The following is an 18580-nucleotide window of genomic DNA, read 5'->3' as shown; positions in this document are numbered from 1 at the left end:
ACTTGCTACGTGACATCTTTTTGTCACCACTGAACATCATTATACCATTTCTGTTTCAATATACTGTTAATTTATACTTCTCCAATTATATTCTCAATTGACACTGTCTCACATGGGCATAAGGGAGAGCTGTGCTACATGACTCCAGACTGCTACCCTCTTCATACGGGTACTGCCAAAGCACTGGTGAAAGATGATGACAGTTCTGAGACATCATCAATGTATTTTTTTCTATATGAACTAGTATTCTTACTGCCATGTTTAAAATTATAGGTTTATTTTCAAGCTACACACTAATTTAAGGATAGCAAGAACCAGTCACATAGAGAAAACACATTCTCTTTCAAAAAGCTCTAAATCAGTACAATTATTATGAGAACTACTCACAGAATCACAGAATCAGGTCGGAAGTGACCTTCAAGACTATCGAGTCCAACCCTTGCCCTAACACTTCAATTAAACCATGGCACTGAATGCTACATCCAATCTTTTGGGCAGACCAATCCAGTACTTTATCACTCTTCCTGTAAAAAACGTTTTCCTAATATTCAACCTATATATGATAAGGTCACCTCTGAGTCTCTTTTTCTCCAGGCTGAATAACCTCAGTTCCCTCAGCCATTCTTAACAGCCCCTCACCAGCCTCGTCTGGTACCATAGATTTATGAATATCCAAGCAGCTCAGCAGTTCTCTGACTGCCTCCTCCTGGATAACTGGGGGACAATTCTGCTCCCTGACTTCATCTACCATTCCAGGAGGACAGTTGTCCTGAGGGTAAGCTGTCTTCCCACAAAAGACTGAGGCAAAGAAGGCGTTAAGCACTTCTGCCTTCTCCTCATCTGCAGTTACTAAGTTCCCTCCTGCATCCAGTAGAGAACACAGGTTGGTCTTACCCTTCCTTTTACCATTAATGTAGTTGTAAAAACATTTTTTATTATCCTTTAAAAAAGTTGCCAAATTGAGTTTGAACTGAGCTTTGGCCTCCCTAATTTTTGTCCTACGTGCCCTAGCAATCCCTTTAAATACTTTCTGAGAGACTGATCCTCCTTCCAAAGATGATACATCCTCTTTTTATTCCTAAGTCCTCAAAACCTTGTTGCCCATCCAGGCTGGATGTGTTCCTCATTGACTCATCTTTTGGCACACAGGGACAGTCTGTTCCTGTGCCCTCAAAACCTCTGTTTTGAAACACACCCACCTTTCCTGGACTCCTTTGTTTTTAAGGGCTGCTTCCCAAGGAACTCTCTGAATAAGTCTCCTAAATAGGCCAAAGTCTGGCCTCTGAAAGTCCAATGTAAAAGTCTTATTGATATTCCTCCTGATTTCACCAAATACCAAGAACTCTATAATTTCATGACGGTGATGCCCCAAGCAGCCTCCAACCACCACATCTCCCACCAGCCCATCTCTATTTACAAACAAGAGGTCTAACATAGTCCCTCCCCTGATGGGCTCAAAATATAGTGCTGTTGTTGTACTTTTTAAAAGGTGTGAAAACATGATTAGTCACTTAAAAGACAGCATAAATTCTCTTCTGGCCTTTTCTGTTTATCAGTCTTCTAGTTACCTTTTTTCCTCAGAGCTCTCTGCCCTCCTGCAGCTCCTTTCCTATTTCTCTGTCCTCTCCACTCTGCTGCATCCTGAAGTTGCACTGCTGTCAGGATGCTTTACATAGTATTTTGTTTGTGCAGATGTTTACATGAGTATATATACATAAGTAAAAAAAAATTACCAAAAGATAGTTGGGATACTTTGACAATTTTTTCTCTATTTTATAAATAAATCAAAACCTCTTAACTAAAGCCATCCCACAGACCCAAGTTCACATCTGTTCTCACAAGTTGGTCTCCTCTGTTTAGTTCTCACAGACCAGGTACTTGTTATCTTACTATAACTGACAAGACAATTACTTTGAACATTGTTCCAACAGTACAGTTGGAGCTATTATTAGTCTTGTTCAATACGATCTTGACCTCATTTAATTATAAAAATAATATAATTCCTGAGGTTATCCTTTCAGTCAGGTGTCTCTGATTATTCAGCACTGGTGTACCAAATTGGAAAACACATCAGCTCCAAGTAGAGGTAAGTTCCTCTTGTGGAAAGCTGATACTGATAGGAGTTAATGCTGCTGAGTAACAGATGGAATAGATGTCCTTTGACTTGCATCTCCTTGTGGCTAACACCTTTATTCCACAAAAGGTTTAGTGTGTAAATGGGATAAAAAGTTTTTTCTTTGTTTTATGTGGAAAAGGCACATGTATTGCCCTTAACTAAATGTTCTGCATTAAGCCCCAAGAAGCCTTTTTATTCCTTTTTCTTCCAAGTTTTATGCCCTGCATTATGATCCTGACAATTAAATTCTACTGATAATTTAAACATTAAATCCAAACAGGTTTCTAGAAAGTACCATAGTGCATTTTGAAATTACTCCAAAACATTTAGAATTTAATGGAGGGTTATATTTCTACTCCAAGACCAATTGAAAATTACAACAAAAAATTATTACTCTATTAAATACCATAGTGGTTTCCTGCAAGAGAAAGAGTGTGTGAAAAAAATCTAGATATACTAGCACACATCTTCGCAGTGTCTGTGTGTGGTATTGAGATATTGGTACCTTGAACAGCTATTGATCACCTGCTGTTTTACTTCAAAGAATGCAGCCTCATCAAAGGGCTTTTTTCCACATCTGTATTTGAGCAAGTACATCTATAGCTGCTCAAAACCATGTCAGTTTCTTTCATTTTGTCTTTCATTTTCACTAAATAAACTGCAGAAGATACAAAAATGAATCAGCAATTTTTTTAAATGGCCTAGATCTGTATTTTGAAAATGTACAATTTGACAGAATACATCCTACAAGTGGATTTATGCAAACACCTACAACCGTATTTTTTGATTGCAATATAAACAGATCTTCCTTTTTGTCTAAAACTACAGGAGCAGACATATCAACCTATACATGCAAGTTTATCCACATAAAGCAATAGCCTCCTTTTCAAGTCAAGTTAAAGCTGTAATTCCTGAGCAGATATATATGACCTCACTCAAGAACCTTGAGGGTGTTTATTCACTACAGAGACTTAATTTATGCACCAAAATAAGTGAAAGTCCAATACAAAAAGGAATGAGACTAAATACTCTGATGTACCCGTGCTCAGCAACAATGCTTACATAAAACTAACTGATGTGAATCCGTGGTCTGAGACTATCCACAAAATTGCTTTAACAGACTAAAGGTCACATCTAGCATATGCATATTATTCTCTCTAGCAATTTAGAGGTAAAGTACAGCTGTTTAATCATTTTCATAACTGTGATTGCTGCACAAAATATGTAGTAAAATTAATGAACATAATAAATTAGTGCCATCTAGAACCTAGAAATTATGAACCTTGTCTTATCTGTGATTAATTGTTACAATATTTAATTTTGTTTTTTTTCAGTTCAAGATTGAGTGCATCCTGTATTTTGCTTATGATTTTGATGTAAGGTTGAAAGCTACCACAGGCTGGGATATATGTTCCATATGCATGCAGAGCAATTAAATCCCTCCTCAATCTCCCTTTCATCAACTGAACACGTTGAGCTCTTTAATCTTTGGTTTATAAGATTTGTCTAACAACCTCTGGACCATTCATGTTCCTCCTTTGAATTCCCTCCAAGATACAGCCTTTTGAAAGTATTTTCTGATAACAAGATATTTGAGAAAATGTTGTGCTAATACAGTAGAGTGTATCCCCCATTTTCAGTTTATATTACCTTTTAATCCAGTATTTTTGGCTTACCTTAGCACCAAGAGTTCATGTTGAGGTGGTTATCTATCCACAACACCCTTTAAATGCTAATATCCTATTATGACCAAAGAGTGAAAAACACTGTTTTGTAATAAGGACATTGTCCTTAGGAATCTTGCCTTGAAAGCTAAAAACAATGGTATTTATTTCTCCTTCCCTTCTACACTTCCCCTTAATTCAGTGCATGAGTCACTTTTTACTGACAATAGTTAATAATCTTAAGTTGCTTTTATCAATCATATATATTAAAATAAAGGCTGTCTTACTCAACAGACTACTCTGATGTAAAGTGATATCAAGGCAGTTACTATACAAAAATCATTTAGCAAAATCATAAGAGAAAGCAAACAACTGGTTTAAAATGGCCTTTTTCTGTATTAAAAAATAAATCATACAACTATAAGGGAAGAAAATTTAAAAGAAGAAAACACCCAAAACGCAAACAACAAAGAACCCAAACTAAGAGAACTCAAATAGACACTGCACAACATTAGGATTGGGATCATTTAGGAGGCTAAAGAATGCTTGGTGGAGTCTGTCTTGCTTGATGACTGTTGGATCCCAGAAACCTGGGATTTTTGAGCTTTCTGTGCTTTCTGGCACTGATCCCCTGGAGAGCACTGCTTTTGACCTGAGGCCTTGGAGAAGGCTTTCAAATTTTAGTGATTAAGTTAAAAATCATGGGTGTGTAGTGAAATAGAAGTGAGTGCTTTCACATGGTAAAGGGTTTTAAATTTGAGGCTTTTATAGTACAGTAATAGGTATGGGACAAGATGGAGGATTTTGGGTGGTGTCTCTTTTGGTGCTCATCCTTCTTCTTCATGGGTTTCAGGTAGTAGTTCCTGGTTGGACAGTTAGGGCCACACTGAGAGTCATGGGAAGTTAGTTACTGGGTTAAAAGGATAAATAATATAGGTGTTAATTCTCTATTGGACTGTTTAGCTTTAAGAGACCTTGTAGCAGCTGAATCTTCCTCCATTTTACTCACTTGCAGCAGGCGGCTAGAAGCACTGCTGAACATTCTGTATTTTTTAATAAGATTTAATAAACAACCAAGCCCGAACACGAGAAAATCCGTTTCCTTCGTGCATTTTTTTTAATCCTGGCTCTGAGTGAATGCAGAAGAGGACTGAGACAAACCACTGATGAAGCAGTGCAAATCTCCCGGCACTGTTGGAGATGACCACACGTGCTGTTTGGAAGCGTGTGGTGTGCCCACAGCCTCACCTGTTTGCGCATGACGTCCGTGGCTTGCATGATGTAGCGAGGGGGCAGCCCATGGCTGCGGGCCAGCGTGATCGCCTGCTCCAGGGTGACGCTCAGAGTGCACCTGCAGTGGGGGAAAGAGGTCAGCTGTCTGGTAGCTCCTTAAAACAGCTGCTTTTAAATCAATCATATTTAAAAAAAATAATAATAAATAAATAAAAGATTGCATAGTAAACATGCCCCCCTGTGCCCTGCTCGCCCATGCAGGCATTAGCCTGAATGGTATGATGTTTCTAAGATTTTGAGTGTAACAACTGCTCCTGCTGACTTACAATCAAATGCGTTTGTTTTGTTTGGCTCTTAAGGAAAAAGCCCCAAACAAACAACCCCAACTCACAAAAAAACCCCAAAACAACACACAAAAACCCACAATAAAAACTGGCTTGGCAAGTGCACAGCTTGGAGAGTAACAGCCCAATAAAAATATTTTTTGAAATTGTATAAATCCCTTTTGAGGTTGTTCCTGCATGTTAAATCTCACCCTCCACTCTTAAAATAGACCAAGGCTTTTTACCAGGATCCCAATCTCTTACAATTAATTCAGCCTGGTTATTCTCTTGGCACGTCAGTACAGTGCAATATTAAGAGAGATTTAGCCTTTTCAAAAAAGAAAAAAATGAAAACTGCATTCCTTCAAATCAACTGTCCTGTTCAGGACAAGAAGAAATGGTTGGTTTCTCATGCAACCAAGACCAAAGCTGTAGAAAATCATGGATAAAGACAAAACACCCAAGTCGAAAATGGTGCTTTTTGGAAAGAACGTGTTTGAGGGTTGCTATCACCCAAGAGGTGAGAGAGGCTCTATTCTGCACCAGTAAGTTGTTTGATGATTTTTCTCTTCACAAACAAAGTACTGCAATAATCAAATCTCTTGAACCAGAAAGATGAGTTGTACAGAAAATGATTCTACCTCAGCAGAACCTGACAAAAGCTGCAATTTTCATGTTCAAATAATAAAATTAAGTCACATTATTAATATATAATTTTGAGCACCCTTTTGGCAAAATCCTGACCAAAGTGTTCTGCATAGTTTATAATATGCACACAGAACAGACAATATGTTTCAATCAAACACTTATCTTGCTGAGCAGAAGATCTGTAGGAGGAAAAATATGTCTGTACTTATTTTCTTACTGAAAAAAATCCCGAAACCCTGACACATTTTAAAAACTGCTTAAGTAAATTTCTGGACTGCAAAAAGTTTCACAGAAGTGAACGTAGAAGTTACTAAATTTGATCTGTTGCTTTATTAGTGGCCTCTCATAAAAAATTTATAAGCTAAGTGATTGTCCTTGGTAATGAGATAATTTTCATTCCCCCGTTTCTTGTATACACTGACCTCAGAGTTAATTTGAGGCAAAAGTGTATTGATCTTTTCTGTGTTTGATTAAGGTGTAAGATAACTAAATTAGAAATTCTAAACATTGTTTTTATCTTGTCTTTGAAAAGTGAAATATTGCACAAAATACATACTCATAATATTTGCCGGCACCAAAATTTAAACATCCAACCTTCAAGACCAGACTGCAAAGGAGACTTTGTTCTACTGACAATGGAAAAAAGCAAAAGTGTCTGAAATGTAGTTTGACAGTATAATCTAAACCAAACAAAAAGGGCAAAAAGTTTCTCAGTAGGTATAATATGTATTAATGGGCTCAAAGTACAGCTCTCAGGCAAGCAATTCCTGAGCCAAGTTTTCCAGAAATCACATCTTCCTGGAACCCTTAAGAGAAAAAGAACCAAAAAATTATATTCTGCATGCATGAATCAAAACTAACAAAAGAATCTTCTAAATGAAGGTCATCTTGAAGAATTAAGTGCAATTTTGTGATTGAAGAAGACTGCCAAGCTGCTCCCTATCCAAAACCTGATGAAATGGCTGATGATCACGGACATTACGAGGCCTCTACATTTGGACAGTGACAACCATGATTCAGAAATAAGGCTGCCAAGTGTGTAGATAAAGACATACCCAGAGTGGGAAAAGCAGAGACAGAAAAACAGCATAATAGAGATTTCTTTTAGAGGCTGCTATGGAGGTAGGCAATAACAGTACAATTCTGAAACACAGGTGCTAAAATTGAAGATGCCTCTTCATGGTAAATAAGAATGGCAATTCTAAGGATAGTATTTTAAACATATCCTATGAAATTAGTAGCAAAGACATGATGACAGTAATGATGTTAATTATTATCACACTTCTTCAACAGAATATTTTACATTTGAGGTGAAATCCTAGAGTAATGCTGGTTAGATACATCCATTTTCTCTTTTGAAAAACCTTATTCATTAACAGATGTTAAAAGTTGTTAAAATAGCATCAGAGACATGACTGTATTTGAATATACTGTTTTATTAGAGGTGCAATTTAATATCACCAGATTTTGTGTTCCTCCTATGGCATGTAAAAGCTCTGATGAATGGCAGAGTTAAATATAAACTACAGATTATGGCTTTTGTCCTGTGATTATGAAATAAGGCTACTACTTTCTAAATAGAAAACCAACAACACTCAAATAGTGTCATTTTAGTTGAACACCAAATCAGTGAGATGGCATCTTCTAATAAAACTGATCATATTAACCTTCCATGAGTCTGTGCTGAAGTGACGCATTTATCTACATACTGGTGTTTTCTCCCAGCTCTTCAAACAGTTTTTTTTAATTACTACATACCCCTTTTCACAAATCAAACTGCCCTAGACACCTACTGCAAAATAAAAAATGCACACACAAAACATCAGATGGTAACACGGAAAAGTCATAACTAGAAGTACCTCAGCAATAGGGCTGCCAAGCATGGAGAGATTAAGGAAATGCCAATTTAAACCAATGTAACTTCTAAAATTTTATTAAACAGTTTGAAATCTGGTTATTCTCCATCTTGTAAGACTCTTCTGCTGGCCTAAGCAAAGTTCAATATCAAGGATTATCAGCAAATATGTGAAGTAATAATCCACTTTTCTCCCGCATTTTGAGAGCTGATAAACAGATGGTATTAAAGTTTACAAAGCAATCTGGAAGCAGTTCTGATCTCTGACAGTAGCCTGGTCATTTGGATGCAATCAGCCCAGACAAGCCAAACAAGGAAAACATTTGGGGAAAAACCCTCATAACATTCTGTTATGGGAAGCATAAAGCCCAAATCCATAGATTTTACAATATAAACAAATCAAAATCTGTTCTGACTCCCGCTCTTTTCCTCTCACTCCTTTTTTTTTTATGCAAGAAAAACAAAAGACCCAAATTTATCACCTCAGAATTTATGTCAGTTAGAATGACAAATTCCCTGCCTTGACAGATTAGAACAGCAAAGCAGAGACATTTGGATTTCCCAGGACAACAGGGCTGAGAATTCCTCATTTCATCCATTTGGTTTCCAAGAAACAGAAGGGGCTGCAGCTGCTCCCAGCTCCTGCCTGCTATCCCCAGTCTCCCATCAGTCATGACAGTATTGATGAGAAGATTAAATACAAACTTTCAAACAACTTCTGGATCAAACCATTCTGAACATGCCTGAAAAAGTAAGGTTAAATTATTTTCTATCACCAGTACTCCATTTGTTTCGGACTGGATGTGATTTCCACTAAAAGACTGCAAATCAGCTGGACAGATGCACATCTGTCTTGAAAAACAGAGTTGTAAAATATGAATACAGACTGAAATTTTCTGAGAAATTGATTATTTCACATCAGCTTGTCTAATATCACTTGAAAAGAAAAATAATTTGAGTTTGTGTTCACTACCTACAGAGGTGCCATGCAGCAAAGTGTATTATCTAGGTTACCAGACTAAAAAAGATCTAAATCATCCAACTCATTCTCAGGTTTCAATTAGGCTTTCAGCCATTCTACATCTGAAAAGGCACCAAAACATCCCTTAGAAAAATGCCCTGAGTACAAAAGATGAGGTGTAACAAATTGGTTTAGTAGTTACCATAGTCAGAGATGTCAAAATTAATTATGTTCTATTTCAGTAGGAAAAAAATATGAAAAGGTTGCATGTATGCTTAGTCTAATTAAAATCTAAAACTTCTACTCAACATGTAATTTAGTGCCATTATTATTTTAATTACTTTTCTTCCTGTACATCATAAGCTAATCATTCCTACATTTGACCACTTTTTAGACCAACTACACTACAAGTATTCTTTTTTTTCTCCTGTCATTTAAATTAATAGGTACAGTAGGAATATTACTTAAGTCAATGCATGCAGCAATTAAATACTTTGTGTTAAAGTAAATCACTTTGGGGTAAAATTTTTTTGAGGCATTTGTCTATAATTAGTAGCAATGGCTGGGTAATATGCATCAATTCTGATGAACAACCTGAAGAAGAAAATAGACACAATGAAACTAAAAAGGAGGACAAATGTTGTTCAGGACTATAAAAAATAGGTGTACAAACTATAGGCAGGCCTAATTCAGGATTCTCCCACAAGCTCTAAGATGTTCTCATTGTGGGAATATGTCTCCATGCAAGCAAACCTGAAGCTTGCATTTTCTGTGCCCATATACTGAAACTTTTCTCAACACCATTGCTTTTCAACAGAGGTAGATTTGGCCAGCCATAAAAGATTAGAGAGAAAATGAGCATGAAGTTCATACACCAAACTACTGTATTTCACAATTAGAGTAAACTCTGCTGGAGTTCAGGAGTTAGTTTCAGTCCCTTTATGAATCTTTGTGAAGCTGAGATGTTGCCAGTGTAGAAGGGTCACTACTTTAAAAATCAATGTTGGATGGAACCCGTACACCAAAGGCCAATCCAACATATAGAAAGCCATTATTCTGCACATGAAGTGTATTTATTCCACTCTGAATCAAAAACAACACTTCAAAAGTAATTGTGTGTGGAACATACACCATCACCACACAGAATGGGCATGTGCAGCCCGTGTTAATGGGATTTTCTGCCTTTTATCCATTAAGCATCAGCATGCAGGGGGTTTCATTCACAAAAGGCACCACTGTGGTTACACAGTTGTGCTAACCTCAGAATAAAGGTATCCCAATTCCCTTATCAGGCATACATCCACCATCCTACAACAGGATAATCAAACCCAGCTCTCTAGATATTTTCAGACACAAACTACCAACAGATTTCTGACTTAATGAAGTAGATGGCATGAACTCATCAAGCCAGAGAATCAGTCTTGGGAGGTGAGTGTCTACTAGTCATATATCATACCTACCTTTGGTAAATGAATTATTTTGTAGGTTACAAACATATTTTCATCAGGGGTATTTGGTTCAATATTAGTGATTTTTAATAATGAAGTATGAAACACAAAGGAGGTAATATTATTATTTTTTCTGTAGATTGAAAGATTATTATCATCCAATCTATTTCCAGAAATAAATGTAACTATTCTACCTCTTTAAAACAGAGAGATTTTTGAAGAAAAACTAAGAAGAAAAAAAGGCACTTATTTTCACCATACATCATCTGTCATTTTTAAAAAACTGCAGGGAGCATCTTTTCACAATCATTCTTTTCCTGTAAGATCTTATCACCTCTAGCCAGCTGGAAATGTTGCAAGGAAGCAATTTCACTATTAAATATTCTTTGCTTGATGAGAGAACAGCACTTCCAAAAATTTGAAATATTCCTTGCCTTTTATTTACTCATTTTCCATCATACTTGGAAAAATAAGCAAACACAATTTAAAGGCATCTGAAACCCCAGCTTTGACCATTATCTCTCATTCTGTGCAGAAAGTCTGTCCATTAAAGGCTTCTTCCTCTGTAAGCAGGCGAATAAATCTGATAAAAAATTGCAATTTACTTCTTGTCTTGTAATAATTCAAGCTATTCACTTACCTCTCTTTATGCCAAAAATTAAAGCAGATCTGGTTAAGTTTTTTTTTATTTCGGATTGTTTGAGAGGTTCTATTTTCTTTATATTGTAAAGTAGAAGATTTTGCATGAAAAACAAAATTTCAAAGACCTGGACTGCAGATAAGGCAATTGTGCAGGAACTGAAGCACGCAAGGATGATTCTACAGAGCACAGTAATAGCACTGTGTGTCAACCCTGCTACTAAACATCCATAATGTTAAAAGAAGACCAAATAGAAAAAAAGCACACCTTGAAATACACATTAGTAACAACTTAGATCTGTATTTTCTGTTCCACTGCATTTATGTACTTCTCTGCATTTTCAGATTGGTTTTTGAACAAAATAGCCTCTCAGAATTTAAAACACATGCAAGAGAACAGCACGACTATAATTCATCCATATATATGTTAAATATACTAGAGGTGACAAAGCAAAAATGTACCAGATTGCCTATGAAAGACAAATATAAAGCAAAATAAAACAATTACTACTGCAGGAACAGTATAACACTATCTGTGCTAAATGTCTTGCTTATGTTAAGACAAATTCTCACATATTTCAAAATTATTTAGCTGGTTTTAGGTAGTAACCAGCACAGAATGTAATACTCTATTATCCTCAATTATTTTACATAAAGAGAAGTTTGTTTATGCCTCAGTGGGTATGGTATCATAAAAATACACTAATTGTAGACAGATATAACAGAGATACCATTTTAAAAATAGAAGAGAATCTTGTCTAAATGGGAAAGTAACAGGACTAAAAGCCCAGCTGAGACCAGATGGCTGGAGAAGGGTATGGATTGGTTTTTCTGTCTGTGCTAACCTGTCTCCTGAAAACAGTCACATCAATTCCCAAAAGCTTTCTTACTAGGGAGTTGATAGCCTAAATACAGCTGCAAAACTCCAAGGATTTTCTTTGCAGCATGCACTCATTGAGCTCAGAACTAAATTCTTACAGGCAAAATTCTGAATTTAAAAAGAAGAATTCTTATGATAGAATGTCAAAAATACAAATCTGGAGTACCTATTTTTCACCTTGTTTCATTTGATTTCACAGAAAGGCAGCTGACCATGATGGACAGCTTATGGTGCTACTCTGCTTTGCAATGTGGAAGATGAAGCAGGTTTAGCTGGATTGCAGGACTGCTGCCAGCTACAGGAGACAGCATAATCAACACTTGGCAAAACCTGCCTCATCCTTCAGCCAAGTGTCTGCCAGCCAGAACCCCACTGCTTGAAGGATGGTAACACTAAGGAGAGAATTTCTTCGGGGGAAATTAAAATTCAGAAAAGAAAATAAGACTCTGAATTTTCTGGGTTTCATCAAGATTATGGAAGATTTTTCCCTTGATCCTTCAGGAAATGCAAAAATTTAAATAAACTTGGGATTTGTTTCATTTGGATGCTTTAAATGATTCCTTTGAGCCTGTAAGGCCTATGGTCCCTGAACAGACATCTGCAGCTGCTGCACCTAATTTCATTTTGGCACGGAAGGAGGCTAGGACATGTCTGTGCAGTGCAGTCTTGCTCTTCTCCCTCAAGCAGGAGCTAGAATCGTGATTCAATAAAATTTAAAAGTGCCTTTCATCACCTGCATTTGTACAGACTGATAGCAACTTCAAACAGAATGAACACAAGCAAAGAAAGCAGAACATTGTTTACAGGGTGACAGCTGGCTGGCAGAAATAATTATGAACTATTAGAAAAGGTAAAATAAAAATGCAAACTATTGATTTCTTGAACTAATTTACAGTTCCGTTCCTCTTGTTGATCAACAAGGCATGTTTGCTTATGATAACCCAAGGGGAGGTTTGTAGCACTCACATCACTTAGGACAGTGAAGGTTAAAGGGACTTATTTTCCCCCGTCCTTGGTTTTCTGGTGCTCAAAATGTATTTGAAAAGAACTGCTGTCTGAAATAGATATAGGATTGCAGGCTGTAATGTAAATTGGTAAACATACTGGCATAATAAAAATCAAAGAAAAGCAATCACCAGCAATTCAAAATCCCTAGCATTATCTGGGATATAGGGATGAAAGTATGAACTCTGTCAAGCTGTTTTAGCCTAGCGCAGTGTAAAAAGCAATTTAATATGGATCACAGAGAAGTCAGAAACCAAGACACTGCTGATCCAGAGATCAGCAATCACTGTCAAAGCAGACAAGGCTGCTGTTTCATAGCTCTTGGCCTCTTCTGCATTGGACTATCACCCAGCACCTCTCTCACATGTTAGCTGGGACTTGCCTCTGGTTAGTAGGAGCAGTGGCAGGACCTCCCCCTACCCCCTTGTCAATCCATGACTCATAAATTGAGAGAACACAGAAAGGGCTCTCCAGTCAGTTCAGTAGGAGATGAATACATATATATATATCTGAATCTATATCTATCTCTCTCTATATATGTGTGTGTATATATATACATATATATTTAAAATTCTATTTAACATATTTAAACTTTGACAGATTAATGCCTTGCTCAGCTCCCACTCCTCATGAACAAAAGAAAGAAAGTTGATGAATAGAGCACCCTGTACTCTTCCAGAGACTCTCAGACATTCACTCCCTTAAAGACCAATCATAGAAATTATTAAAGTGAGGGCTTTAAAAAAAAAAAGTATGGGGGAGCCTTGCTTCAAGTTGAGCTTCATTTGTGAGCTGGCAAGACTAGCAAATGAGATTTTCAAAACAAATATGCAAGAAAAATTCACATCTTTTCCCCATCTGTTTATCTAGTAGCATCTGTAGATAGTACCAGTTTTCAACTCATTTAATATCCGTGGCCTAGTGTTAAAAACAGTCATGAGTCATTGGTCTGGGCCCACAAAATGTGAAGTTCTGCAACTGATCACAATCATGGACTTCACAGTATTTCATTTCTAACAACACAGAAAGCCAGATACACTGCTGAATACAACCAGAGATAAATATCCCCTTTCACTGAAAATCAGTACCTTGAACTCTAAAGAACTAGCTAATAAGCTAAGGAGCACTATTTTGCAACATTATCTGCCCTGATGAAATGCTGTGCCAACAAACAGAAGAATTTAGCTTTCAAGATTGCAGGCATAAAGCAAAATCCTCTATGTCTAGGGGACTTAATCACATCCAGCATCTTACTCTTTCCTCTTCTGTCCTCCTCACAGGATTTCATATTGCTGCAAGACTATCTCACTCTGAGAGCAGTAAGAAGAATTGGTTCACAAAAACACTGCAGAATTTAGCACTAGAAATGCTGGGCACAAAATTCACTGAGCAAACCTGCTAGCTGGAGACAAATCAAGCTTTCTATCTGGGCAAAGGCAATTTCAGAATGTCAAAAACCAAAGCCCACTTAGTACTGGACTGTAGAGATGTGGCCTCAGGAGACCAGAAAGAGAAAACAGTACATGAAGTGACTTTATATGACTCCAAATGCTAAGGAAAAACTTCTTCATCCACCCAGTTTGCACGTGCAATAGTAATTTCAGGCAATTGTTATTAAAAAACTTTCTTAGCTTGAACCACTTAAAGGGACCTATTTCACTTAGAAGAGTGAATGAATCCCTTCTTGTCTTTAAACACATGAGTTTTCTTCTGAACTTCTGGGAACAAACCCCTGCTTATACAAATCCTCAACTAGCCCATTCCTTTTTCCTGGAGGGCGTGTCTTGAAATATCTGTGATAATGCCAAGAGTTGATGTTTCTTTCTCTGAACAGATGGTAACCACAAAGGCAGTATTAATGCACAAATGAAATAGCAGTATCTTGTACCAAAACTCAAATGGACTCACTGTAAATTAGAACTTTAGAGAAAAGCATCTTGCACCTTCACTTTATGTAAATAGATGATGATCAATCCTTTAACATCTAGACAGAAACCCACACATAACACTTTTAAATCCCATTCCCATCCTCAGAATATAGTCTTTAAAACCAATATGCTGGTTTTCTTAATTTTGTGGGTTTTAAATACACTTATACAGACATTTTAGGAGTCTTTACCTTTGAGTTAGCCCTATTTTTGAGCAGAAATTTGATGACCAATTACTTTTCACCTTAGAACAGTTCATGTTCAGATTTAAGCAAACCACATCTTACTCAGTCACCAAATTATTCTGAATAATTTGTGACCCATACACTACAGGGTAATAGTTTATTTGGGCCGTTCTGACTTTAGTCTTAAACTATCAGAATTTTTGGCACAAATGTACTGACAAATTCATGAAATGACGCTCAAATCAGGAGGCAGTTTTTCCATCTTAAAAAAACCCCATCAGAATTATGCCTGAAGTCTTTTCTGATCACAAAAGACATGAAAATGAAAGCAAGACAAAGAAAAGCTGTATAGCCTCATGGTCTTCTGAAAGAGCAGTGTCATGACAGCCCACGCTCTATGGTATTTGCACCTTCATCTGATACAATGACTAGTGTTACATAACAAAGCTTTTTCCTGCTATTCCCTAAAATTAAGTACAGTATAGAGTATGTTATGTACACTTGTATCATTGACAGAGAGTAATACACCAACTCTCAAACAGCAAACACTCTCTTTATACAACTTAATTTTTTTGTCTGTATATGGAGCTTTTCCTTTCTTTTATGCCTGATAATCTGCATTGCAGCTTATGTTGCAATTGCCTTTTTTCTTCTTCCCTCCTCAAAACTCTTTGGAAGAAAGGATATTACTTAAAATGAGGAGAAAGTAATGCTCATTCTAGCACAAGGTATTGGTAACTAAGTCTGCTAAAATAAGGACTTGCACAGATCAGAAACTAAGCAGCATATTTAACATACTGCTAGTCCTGATCTACAGTTTGGAATTCTTATGAGAAGAGCATATTTCTAGTATCAGATTATTTCTTATGTTAATTCTTTGATTTGTTGGGGTTTTTCCCCCTCTCCACTTTTAGTCTTTGCCTTTTTGGTACACTGTCCCAAAAGACTGTAATCTGCCCAGCTGAAGCATAAATCTATTGCTGCCTGTAACAAATATGATTAAAGTACTAGAGTGCTCTGTGATGATGCTATTGTCATATATATTTTTTTCTATTAAAATCTCTTAGGTTGATGACAAAATTCAGTTGATTATAGGTCAGTCTATTTTTTGGTATTGTGTTAAACACATTGACTGTCCTTCAGACTGAACCTCTTGTTATCATAAGGTGTACCTGCAAAAAGCATATGTCTTATGTTTCATTTTTTTCCTTGAATCAAGCTCTACTATTATTCACCATACCATACAAAGTAAAAACAAACTTCAGCATTTCTTGTCCTATTAGAGTCCAATATCATACATATTATTCATCTAGGTAACATTCCTCTTTCTACTTTAGCAATTAAGATTTCTGCCTTTTACTGACTTGAATGAGGAACAATCTCATTACAACTGCACAAACCAAAACACTTGTACTGTCCATTTCTGTCAATCACTGCAAACACAATTCTAGAATTTCACCACAAATCTTTCAAGTATATTCACTATTTCATGTAAGACATTAGACATTAGCGTAAGATCCATCTCTAAAAGAGCAGCAGTCTCCAACCTGCAATGACAGAGTGACCCACTGCAACAAAAGGAGGTAAAAGAAACTTGTCATACCGGTGAACTCCGCTGTTGCACATGATGATGTGACACGCCCCAAGCCTGCTGCAGAGCTCGGATGACACGGAGAGCAGCCCGACGCCGGAAGCGCTGCACGCGGTGTAGGCGCAGGCAGCCGTGCGCTTGGATCGGATAAAGGACCCTATGAGCCGGTAAAGCTCATCCAAGCAATTGAGAGGCCTCATCAGCTGCAAGAGAGGAAGAGAGAGAGAGATGGGAACATTTGCTCCTGAAAGCACATGAAATACTCTAACAGAGTAGGTCGTCTGAGAGGCAGGTAGAACACCAGGTCTGGCTGAGAAAGCCAAATTCCATGACATAAATACAAAACACAGAGTCTTCTGTTACACAACATATGACAGCTTTCTGAAGCTTTTCAGTTCTTCCCATCACTGACTGTTTCGTTCCCAGTCCTGCCTATGGAGTGTTTTTCACTTCAATAGACTCAATAGACCCATGAGTGCTGTATCCATTAATGGACTGGGAAAAGAAAGGAAGCCATGAAGAGGCAACCTACAACCCTACGCATATAGATACCAAGACTTGTTAATTGACTTGCTGAGAAAATCAGCTTACACTTATGACAACAGTCCTTTATTGATAAAAGGTCTAGTTCCTAATCCTAACAACATCAAAAATAAAAATTAACAGATGTGGCAAAACCATGCAAGCAAGAACAGTTAACTTTGTTGCAAGATTTAACATAATCCCAGCATTCCTGTACTAAGAATGAAGTAAAGAAGGCAGCTTTCAAGTGCAAAGTTTGTGTCAGAAGAGGAGCCTTCAAAAGTGATCTAGCAATGAAAACCAGTATCTCATGGTGCTTTGTGTAAATGAGATGTTCACAACACAAATTTTCAAACTACCTAATTCCAAATTCCCACTTCTCTTTATTCCAGAAACACAAAGATTCCAACAAACCCACATGCTACTCAAAGAATTAATCTTTCAAAGAACAGATTAAATTCCCTAAGGACAGTTTTAACTAGTTAGAGAAATGGCAGCCTCACTTGGTCCTATGATAGTTACTGCATTGAAAAGCACAGATGTCAAGAGGATCAGCTATAACAAACAGCATATTTAAACCTGGGTACAAACAGAGTTAACTTGGTTTAGGTCGTACTGGTTTAACTTGCATCTGTCTAAATTTATTTTAGCTGGTGTCATCTACTAATGCAGAGCTATGGACAATAAAGAGAAAGACACAGCCAAAAATGGATCATGCACTCACTCTTGGCTTGCTCTGGTTGTGAAATAAATGCTAGCTTAACCTAGCATCCCTTGGTCAGATGTGGATTATAAGATGCATTTCTCTTGCCCTTGAGCTTTTTGCTGAAATAGCTAGGGAATAGGTTTGGGGGTAACAAGCACTTCCCTCACAGCTAAACAACCCCTGCTGCACCTGTGACTGCTAGGCAAGCTGCTGACTCCCCAGGGAAGGAGTGGCAATTGTCCTTCTTCCCTCATGTGCAGTCCTGCATGGATCCGAGAAACAGGAACTACCAGGCTGTTTAACACCAGTGTTGGACAACACTGACATAAAATTTTAGTCTGCCATAGGGCTCAGCTGATGAGCACTGTTATTTCTCAAGTCACAATAGCTCAATCACTTTTGTAGGCAAGACCCCAGGAATTTCTTTATTCCCCCTTCCCCCTACTGGGGTGCAATAGAGGAATTAACTTTCCAACAAGAGAAGAGAGCATTAAATTAATTTTTACAGCCCCTGAGACCTCTCAGCCACAGAGGTTTAAAGACAGATGAAAGCATTTGAAGAAAACCTAAATGAGAAGAATCAGAAGAAAGTCTTCTGAGCAGGATGCTGAAGTAGTATTTAATTTGGAAAAGCACTTCCAGCTTTCAGAACAAGGGATTTCTGTTTGCATCTGTCCTCCGCCATCCTACCCCACATGCTCCTAGGGCAGTTGCATTGCTCTGAAAGCAGAGTGAAAAACGAAAGTAATGATTCTTCTTCTCAAACACAGATACACCCCTGCCACACCTGTTAATCCAGAACCACATGGCACCACCTACCCCAAAAAACACAGGTGGGGCAAAAAGCTGCAAGAGAGCTCCTTCTTTCCCTGCCCC

General features: G+C 37.4%; 1 protein-coding gene and 1 long non-coding RNA gene across 2 annotated transcripts in view; one reads left to right on the top strand and one right to left on the bottom strand.

Annotated features, from left to right (window-relative positions):
- Window positions 1-16493, top strand: part of LOC148225494 (uncharacterized) — a 57765-nt gene extending 41272 nt beyond the window's left edge. The window contains exons 4-5 of the long non-coding RNA XR_015807662.1: window positions 11967-12617; window positions 14053-16493. This is a non-coding gene — a long non-coding RNA (uncharacterized LOC148225494). The remainder of the gene's footprint in view (window positions 1-11966; window positions 12618-14052) is intronic.
- The window catches only part of PREX2 (phosphatidylinositol-3,4,5-trisphosphate dependent Rac exchange factor 2), a 169533-nt gene that overhangs the window by 11753 nt on the left and 139200 nt on the right, over window positions 1-18580 (bottom strand). The window contains exons 37-38 of the mRNA XM_014873008.2: window positions 16489-16679; window positions 5029-5131 (exon numbers count right to left, since the gene is read on the bottom strand). Of these exons, the coding sequence (XP_014728494.1) occupies window positions 5029-5131; window positions 16489-16679 (294 nt within the window). The remainder of the gene's footprint in view (window positions 1-5028; window positions 5132-16488; window positions 16680-18580) is intronic.

This window comes from Sturnus vulgaris, chromosome 1, assembly GCF_052056855.1.
Source record: "Sturnus vulgaris isolate bStuVul1 chromosome 1, bStuVul1.hap1, whole genome shotgun sequence".
NCBI lineage: Eukaryota > Metazoa > Chordata > Aves > Passeriformes > Sturnidae > Sturnus > Sturnus vulgaris.
The sequence above is the reverse complement of the archived record's forward strand: the minus strand, read 5'-3'. Positions and strand labels throughout refer to the sequence as shown.